Source organism: Hyposmocoma kahamanoa, unplaced genomic scaffold (genome assembly GCF_003589595.1).
Source record: "Hyposmocoma kahamanoa isolate Upper Pololo Valley unplaced genomic scaffold, ASM358959v1 100021, whole genome shotgun sequence".
Lineage (NCBI taxonomy): Eukaryota > Metazoa > Arthropoda > Insecta > Lepidoptera > Cosmopterigidae > Hyposmocoma > Hyposmocoma kahamanoa.
In genome coordinates this window covers 14,904,662-14,914,176 of record NW_020653200.1, presented here as the reverse complement: position 1 = coordinate 14,914,176, position 9,515 = coordinate 14,904,662, and the positions used below count along the sequence as shown (strand labels likewise).

At 35.8% G+C, this 9,515-nt stretch overlaps 1 protein-coding gene across 2 annotated transcripts in view; it reads left to right on the top strand.

Annotated features, from left to right (window-relative positions):
* The window catches only part of LOC113238429, a 33,427-nt gene extending 24,773 nt beyond the window's left edge, over nucleotides 1–8,654 (top strand). For both annotated transcript variants that reach the window (XM_026476224.1, XM_026475574.1), the window contains 8 exons: nucleotides 483–604; nucleotides 1,314–1,439; nucleotides 2,201–2,458; nucleotides 2,885–3,000; nucleotides 3,395–3,524; nucleotides 3,672–3,775; nucleotides 4,042–4,312; nucleotides 6,384–8,654. In XM_026476224.1, coding sequence (XP_026332009.1) covers nucleotides 483–604; nucleotides 1,314–1,439; nucleotides 2,201–2,458; nucleotides 2,885–3,000; nucleotides 3,395–3,524; nucleotides 3,672–3,775; nucleotides 4,042–4,312; nucleotides 6,384–6,545 — 1,289 coding nt within the window. In that variant the 3' untranslated portion in view covers nucleotides 6,546–8,654. The remainder of the gene's footprint in view (nucleotides 1–482; nucleotides 605–1,313; nucleotides 1,440–2,200; nucleotides 2,459–2,884; nucleotides 3,001–3,394; nucleotides 3,525–3,671; nucleotides 3,776–4,041; nucleotides 4,313–6,383) is intronic.
* Nucleotides 8,655–9,515: the final 861 nt, after the last annotated feature.

Genomic DNA, 9,515 nt, shown 5'->3' with positions numbered 1-9,515 from the left:
ACGAGAAATAAAAATAAACTGGCTATTCTTGATAGTCGCGTTCACAAGTAGTTAATAAAATAGTAGTGAATAAAATAGATATTGATATCTTTAATACCAAAATTGTCACAGCGAGAAAATTACTCAGCGACTTCTTTTTTATTTCTTAGGAAAGTCTTTTTTATTTCTTAGGATAGTCTTTTTATTAAGTTATATTGTAAAATTCTATTTCTGTTGATTTTTTTTTATTAGAGTGCTTACTTATTTAAGTTACTTTATTTCTACAAGTGTAAACTTATTTAGCTTACTTCGTTGTTTAATTTAGAAATATAAATGTATATACTTCTAGTTTACCATTAATAAATAAAATAAATAAAATAAAATAAAAACTTATGTAGAAAGGTATGGGACTGTCGAAATTACAATTTAGAGTGTGAAAAACAATATAAGAACGTCCAATTTAATAAAATAATTGTAACCGTTGTTTTTATAAATCTTTTCAGCTTCTAGGTATGTGTTGAGAGCCGGCGGTGTTCGACAGAGGACCGCAAAGATCTCCGGCTTTGCCTCATTGGCCGCTAGAGCTCCTGGCCAACTACCTCCTCATGTACCTATGTCTCCACAGGTACAATAATTATTCAGTTTCTTGCATATACTTACTCCATATTGTCTTGGTAATATTTTTTGACAAAATTATACAATAGATTCAGTTTTGAACATTATTATAACAGCAAATTTGTCAGGCATTGTTAAAATTTAGGTGAGTCTAAACGAAATTATGCATACTTATCAACTTAAAAAAACACGTGTTGTATCATTACGGGTCAACGACTTCGTAATACAATACGTGATCGATAAGAACATTTATATATTCGACCTCATACCTACTACTTAGGTAATCGTTTGATAAAGTCTAGATGGTGTGTTCTGACTCTAGCATTTTTACTAAACTGTTTTGTTTAGTTTCACGCTTGTAGTCTGAACTTGCGACTGATTCGTCACCCACTTCTTATTACTATGTTGAGCTCCAATTTCACAGTTTGAACAACTAATAAGTGTATGTAATTTTATTTAAGTATCCATGAATATAACAAAAAAAAAAAATATTCTATAATAATTTGTATTTCTTAATTAAACATCTTAAAATAAATTTACTACACCTAATTACTGGCAGAAGTTGAGACTCTAATTTAGTAATATCACTCAAATCTTTATTTTTTTTATTTAATTTATTTCATTATAATAACAAAAACGAAACAGAATAATAAGTAATCCATTTTATGAGATCATCGGCTATTTGCAGGCAGCCTTCATTATTATAATACCTTTGGTAGGTTCGATTCCAACACGCTCGCCAGCTGCTGGCGGCGGGCCGGTTCCGAGAGGCCGCGCCCCATCTCGCCCGTGTGGGTGCCGCTGTCGAACCATTCTCGCGGTCCGCTCGCTCCTTACTCGCACAGGTAAGTCCCTCCCTAGACCTTACAAATGTAAGGGCGACTAAAAACAATTCCACTTCTTGTATAGTACTCGTAATTGTTAAAATCAAACTGCGTTTGTTGTCTCATTGCAAGTGGAGCACAGTACACTTCTAATAGGTATAAAGGCGCTATTCCACCGACTAGGCGACGCATCCTGAGATGAGGCGAGACGAAGATTAAAAGTTGTACGGCAAAATTTCGATTCGTTTCTAGTGCATTTACTGTGGAAATGGTCTGGATGATGTTGATGTGCCACACGAGATTTGAAATAATTGCTCCTGTAAATCCGCACAAGCTCGCGATTGTCATTAATATGAATTGCGATTGTAAAAAAAGTGTATGTAATTATTTCTTCTTACAGTATCTTCATATAATTCTTCTTCCATTATGATTTTTAATAATAATAATAAAAAATTTTACGGATTATGTTACTATACGTTACAGCCGCGTACTATCCATAACCCCAGCGCAAGTTCGCTAACGGTCGGGATGGCTATTTATATCAATTGCGAGCTCGCGATAGCTATTAATCGCAATTGGAAATAGACCTGCGAGGTTTCTCGGCTCGCTTCGTTGGTGGAAAAAAAGCTTAAGATGCTTGAAATAGTGACAAAAATTGAAAATATACCAAATTAACACACAGGCTAATAATACATATATAACTATGTACAATAGGTAGTTTTTTTGTTATTAATTACTTACTGTACACAGAGAAATCACTGATGAATTATTTTCGTTTTCAGACTATCACATTACTGAGCAAGGGTCGTGATCCTCGACGGTTGACCCGCGAGCTGTACCGCGCTGTGCGCTTGCAGGGCGCAGCCTCTTGGCTCCAGCCTACCGATCTGGAATGCGTGCTGTGCTACCATACCTACATCAGTCCCGTGACGACGCCATGCGGGCATAACTACTGCCGCACCTGCATCGAACGCTCCATGGACTATAAGAAATCCTGTGCACTCTGTTTGAGGTCACTCGAGGATTTCAATCTCGCCATTGTAAGCATTCTAATGTATCTTAGTGTATTTATTGTCTGTCGGTGTTCGCCTTGAGTTGTGTAGCCGAATAAAAATCATTGCGCGTCCGAATACCACGCTGCAAAATTGACTACCGTTAAGAATAATTTAGTAGAGAGTAGAGGTCCTTGTAAAAGCGTTCGTCCAGGGAATTACTGCCACCTTACCCATTTCTGCTGCCAAGCAGTAATGTAAGCATTACTGCGTTTCGGTTTGGAAGGGTAATACGGGACTTGTCAATTTATGTCTCAGGGTGACGGGTGCAGTCCCTTCACTTGGTATTATAAAAAAAAAGAAGCCAAAGAAAAAATTATGAATAAAATTAAAATGTGTACATTCTCATTTCATAATAAATGATACTCGTTTTATTACAAGTGGCTGGATGCATCATGTATTTTTTATTTACAGACTCGTGAAACAGTGTTTATTTGCGCTGCTCTGGCGTCGATTGACGCATTGAATTCGCCCTTGCCTCCTGATCCGGATGTGATTCCTATTTTTGTTTGCACAGTTGCCTATCCAACGTAAGTTAAAAATTAAATTACTTATATAATAACCATAACAGAATGTAGGAGGATTTAGAGATAAGCTACATTTCATGTTTAAAATATATATTCGCATAATACTATAATATAAATGCTTGAATGGAGTAGTCGTATCGCCTGGAAGTACACATGACCATAAGCACATAGTGTACAATTCATCATTAGTCTGCAACAACTTGCTCATAATTAAGTCTATAATTTCATAAATATATCTGTTTGTATCTTTTATACATTCTTTATGTTATTGAAGGGTTCAGTCTTGACTTAGAATTAGTTGAAAGGGTACAATGTCCTACAAAGTAAAGATTATATCAGTAATTTTAGATTATGAGCTATTCCATTTCTATAAATAAATATTATTTTATGTTGTCAGGATACCATGCCCTCTGTTTATATTCGACCCGCGGTACTGGCTGATGATCCGGCGCGTCCTGGAATCGGGGTCGAGGAAATTCGGCATGGTCACATATGAACGAGACCGAACCTATTCCAACTATGGAACGGTTATTATATTTTTATATTATTTGTGATATAATAACATCTATGGTTTACACGTTAAGATTCAATTTAAATTCATAATTATGATAGTATTTTTACATTGGTTTGCGTTCCACAGAACATTTGTGTACATAAACTTTAATTACGAACAGGTACTGGAAGTATGTGACTGCGTGCACTTGGAAGATGGTCGATCGATATTGTCGACTGTAGGCGTCTCGCGTTTCAAAGTAATCGAGCGTGACGTCCGAGACGGGTGAGTAACCGATGACTCGACAACACGCGATGTCGTTGTAATATTGTTTACACATTCGGTTCAAGTTTGTTTTTTCGTAAATAATAAGTTAGCTGATACTAGACTCTTTTGAATATAAATATAAACACAGTTGATTATATAATAAAGCTCATTTCAGCGAGTATAATTCGTTATATTACATACCCATGTAGTGTAATCATACCTATTGCAAAGGGGTGATAATGTATTCTACCATTATATTAGATTAATTAAATTGTTTGATCTAGATGTGACGTCGCCCGCATTCAGCCCTTGACTGACATTACGCCAACAGAAGAGCTAGTTATTTGGGAGCTTCGGCTGATGGCCACACAAATTTCATACAAAGCTTTGCTATGGCTGAATAGTATGAACAGGACAGTCCGCTCTGAGATCGAAGCCGCGTTTGGTCATCTCCCGCACTTAGATCCTATCGAAGAGGACTGGTTCGATAGCCCCGATGGTCCCGCTTGGCTCTGGTGGCTCATCGCTATACTACCACTGCGTTCTGAAATAAAGGTATAAAAAATATTAAGTCAAACATCCTATTTCCGCCATTTGTTTGAGCATTTTTTGTAGTTTTGTTTTTCGCACGCAACTTGCTCGGAGTGTTGAAAAACATTGCGTGACCCACGTGCTAAGAGAAAATTACGTACTCGTGTTGATAACTGGCAACTCGACTACGTTTGACGAAAACGTTTTGCGCAATGCATTTGCTAAAAGAAAATTTGAAACTTTGTTCATGACTGGAAAGTCGTTACGTAGTAGGATTTTATCACAATTTAGCAAAATTCAAAACTTTTCTTTAGATTTCGTTTTCTAAGTGACTTAGGTCACGTTTGTACACCCAATCAACGTGAGTGCGGTGAAGTTGGCAATATGAATCAGTAGGGCTAGCACGACAGGACGTGACTTGTGAGAGAGGGACATTGAAGCGCGAGATACTGCTATACTATCTACGTATTCCCATAGATAATAGCAATATTTCGTGGGTCTATGTCGCTCTCGCGCAAGTCGCGTCCTGTCCTGTCGCGCTAGTCCTACTGATTCATATTGCCAATTTCACCGCACTCACACTAATTGTCAAGGACTACTCATGTAGCCGCCAGACCCAAGTAGGTGATGAGGAGCTCGACTAGCTCGTCAAATTAAAAGACGATTTAATTGACTGTAATATATTGGCAATAGGCAGGTGGTTTACAGAAGTAGTGCCATTAATCGCTAAACAGTGATGGTTTCTTATAGAAGTACAATTCAAAAGTGAACGTCCTTTTTGACCTTTTTGGGTTCATACAAAAAGTTGTTAAATTGTGGTAGGGATGAAATAACATCTATATGGTATTAGTTCATTGGTTCAAAATAGACGCCTACATAATGTTTCCTTGACGAGCGTTTAGTTACTGCTTTGCAAGTTAAATTAAATTTTATTACAAAAACAATAAACGTTATGAGTTTAGTAAAAAAAAAAATAAGTTTCATTGAGTCGTAGCTTAAAAAAAAAATGTCAACTAGCTTTGACACTTCATATTTAAAAAAAATGTACTACACTACACTGGGCAAGTTATTTTAAAAGATGGCCCATATAATTAAGATTTCAAAATGGTACTATACTTGCCACTCTTCATTCCATAAAAAATATTATAACTTATGTTTTGCTAAAGGAGCTCGTTTCAAAAAAAACTCATGCCATGATAAATAATACTTTTGTGTGCTCAAAGATTGGCTTTAACGTCGCGGAAGTGAGATGGTCATATGTGATAGAGTGAGATGGATAGTGACAACGCATTAAACAAAATAATCTACCCTAACACATGTGAGTGTGTCAAGTTAATAATTAGTCGATAGTTGTATTATAATAAATTTTAATCAAAATGAAATGAAAGGAACTATTGTAATACTTTAACGTTAAAGTAAATGCTCAAATTGTTTGCCTTCGGCACGAATACAGGCTCTGCATCGTCTCACAAAAGATCTTTTTATCAATCGTGCGAATCTTCTCAAACTAATTTCTTCTGCTGCTTCAACAATTTTGTGGCGTAATTGGGCTAGATTTTCTATAGGTTTATAATATATAATATAATATTTATAATATTATATAATATTTGCCTTAAATTGTTTAATGTCAATGTCATTTAAAAATTGGATGTTATTGGCCCCATGTGGGTACATACTAATGGCTAAAGATGTAGACGAAGCATCTTCCTACCACTGACCCTTTACTTTCTTAATATCTCTGGTGTTAATTGAGGTATAAAAAAAGGTTTTATTTTAAATCCATCTTCAGCATGTTCGTGTAATATGATCGGTGCAATAAGTCAATATCTTTTTCCAATTTTTCTTGCAACTGCGTCTTAAAGGGATGTATATATATTAAATGAATTTATTATAAGTTTTATTTTGTAAATAAATTGTAATTTTTTTATCAGCACGCTTCTGTATTACTAAATGACACTGGCAGTACGTATGTACGTCTTCCGATTTCAGTCACGCTTTCAATTAGGGACCTTATTATGTGTACTCCATCTTTGAATAGGATTTTTAACGATTTTAATAATACATGTAGCGCATAAACATTATAATCTTATTCCAGGTCCTTATTCTTTCTACGAAGAGCCTGCTGAAGCGCATGATGGCTGTATCTCGCACCTTAGAAGCTATCGACCATGTTGCCATATCCAGCACAGTCACCTCCGAATGTGAGCTTACTAACGCTCTAACCAACGCCGAAGAGTGGCTGGAGAGAGGCCCTTGACTTCTCAGCCTAACACCCGAACAAGTCTAGTCAAAACAGATATTCCTATATTACATTATACATCTTCTTCCCTTATACAGCTATTATAGCGTACAAAAATAACTATTATGTTGTAAATTATGGATAAGGGGATAGGGATTCACCTTAAACATTGACTGGACTAAGAATACAATAGATCGTGTCCCTTTTATACACAGGCAGAACCGTATAACTCGGTATTAGCAATGAGTCACTAAAAAAAGACCAATGCTATTGCGTCTTGATATTATTAGTAATAATACGAAATGATTACTAATACCGTCAAGCACAGGCCAAATTATTGAGCACCAGGCTGCTATTTGAATGGCACTGTGGGCTGATTCTAAAGTCAACAAATTTGCTAATTTAAGGACTACGCGCCCGTAATTACGATCTACAGTAACAAATTCATTCCACTTTCCACGCACACTTTTCCACTTTCCAATGTATGCCCCTAACTGATTACTTTTTAATTAGACATCACGATTGAGCGTATTTGCGCTTGCGCGTCATTTCAATCGCGTTTTTTGTCTTTATTTTCCCTTAGGTATGTAGTTGTAAGTGTGCGTAAAGTGCACACTATGGTCACCGCAAGTCGTAAATGTAACAGTGAAATGATACAACGTAGCCCACAGTTGTACATTAATCTATAATATTGAACTAATATACAGACTCGTAAATTGACCCGAGTCGATGCGACATTCCTCGCGTATTTAATCAGAAGGGTTAGACACGTGCCTAGTTTTCTATTCATCGTCAATGTCGATAACGTCTATTGTACACGTCTTTACAAAATTTTCTACATATTTCCGAAGATGACTGAATAATAGTCTTTGTTCATGGCAGGGTCTCCATTGTGATTAATTATATAAAGTTGTATTCAGTTATAGTAGGCATAGCATTGACAAAAGTTCTCTTTAGCATTTATACTACTAAAATTATGAGACCTACTTACTATAAACAAATTATACAGAATTTGTGTAATTGGGTCCTACTTCTCAACAGACGGAAAACTCAACCTTTAGAACATAATACAAATCTATGCACCTGACATACAAGTCCGAAAATTTATAAAAACTTGTAACACACAAACATAATATAATAAGTTCTTAGACCTTTTAAAGTAAACGGCATAAAAGTAGGACCTTACCTTTTACACCTATGTACATAGCTATTTGTAATTCTTCCCCCTAATGTGGGGCCAACCTTATTAATGTGTAATTATTCATGAATTCTTGTAATAACTTGTAACTATTAAATCGGTGTCAAAATTAGTAATCGTGGAATACGTTCATGTGTCTTACAACTGCACCCGCGCAAATTGCTCTATGGGTCCGTTAACACGTCATCAAATATTTACGTGAGCATTAAATAAATACTAAATTTTGTTACACTGCGTAAATATTAAAACTCGTGTACTTACGTTATTTTAACGTTTTACTGTGTATTCTAATTAGATAACTATCGATAAGGACGCTTACGTAAACCATGTTGCTCCAATTCGATCTCTCACGACTCCCTATATTCCTTTACTTCAATTGGGTGTCCCAAAACTGAACGTCAAGCCCACACCGGGCGCGAGGTCAAGTTATATCAGTTCTTGTCAACCTAAAAAAAATCCTTGCCATTTAATTAAGTGATAAAAGGCATATTTTCCAAAAAGGATGAATCACCCTAGACCACATCTTTAGGTACTTTTCTATTTTATTGTTACCAGAACTGATGTAACCTGGCAACGTTGAGTTTTGTGGCACCCATACAGCGTGACTTTATAGGGTCATTCTTTAACTATGGCAAATAAAATAAAAATTCTACGTACGAGTATTCGTCCGCTCACAAAGCACTGCATTGCCCTTTTCACCTATGAAGAAGCTACCTGGTTTACGGAAGCTTCCTGGGGTCTGATTCTCAGATTTTTATTACAGACTTATGTCTATTTCGACTTGTTGATTAACTCATTGACTCCAAAATTTCAATTTTCACACACCTTAGACAGAATGTCGAGCGTTCGGAAATGTCTAGTTTTTTAGTGAATCATGTTGACAGCGTTGCATTATTGACATATTAAGTCTGATTTCTGAACGTCTCACTGATATTAAATGAAAATTTAAAAAAGTGGATGATTGGTCAATCATCCATTTTTTTTAATCAATTTTTTATTGTGGTGTTGGCGCAAAAATTGTTGGTCGCCCGTCAAAAAAGGATCGATTCGCCACGGGCTCCTTCCACTATTTCGCTTACAAAAGCCACTATTAACTCCTACATTAGTCTGAAGGTACACAACCCTCTCTACCTTATCTATATATACATATTATACACTAATACCACAATATAATCACAAACCTATACTACTTAGTACGCCTAAATAATTCACTTACTATTAAATTTGGAATACTAGGTATGTACTAACGAAAATAAATAAAATTTATATAAATAATAAACAACGAAATTTGCACTGAATGCAAGAAACCACGACTGAATCTGTCAAAATAAAAGTCGACTGATAAGTCGAATTCTTGTCGAGTGATGTACACTAGTCGACATTTCAACGAATTGTCGTGTAAATAATTATAGACGAGTCTATCGAGAAGTCATGAGAATACGGGCGCTCGACGTAATTGTCAATTTTTCGACATATGCCTGCGTCGACTTTTATGTTTGTCACACGAGAATCAGGCCCCTGCAGTTACATTTTTGATTAGAGATAACAAATTAACAGCTACTTATATGGTTTTTAAAAATAATGTTGCATGGTTATTGGTATAGCGATTTTATAGTTTATATAGCCAATGAAGTCGCTGATAAAAAAATACAAATATTACACATTTTTGACTATCAATTTGCCACGCTACTCTAAAACGATATTTCATTTACACACTGTAAATACTTCCATCATTTTTCTTTCATCTAATTTATCATGATCAACCTATCACAGTCATGGGCCTTTCCCGA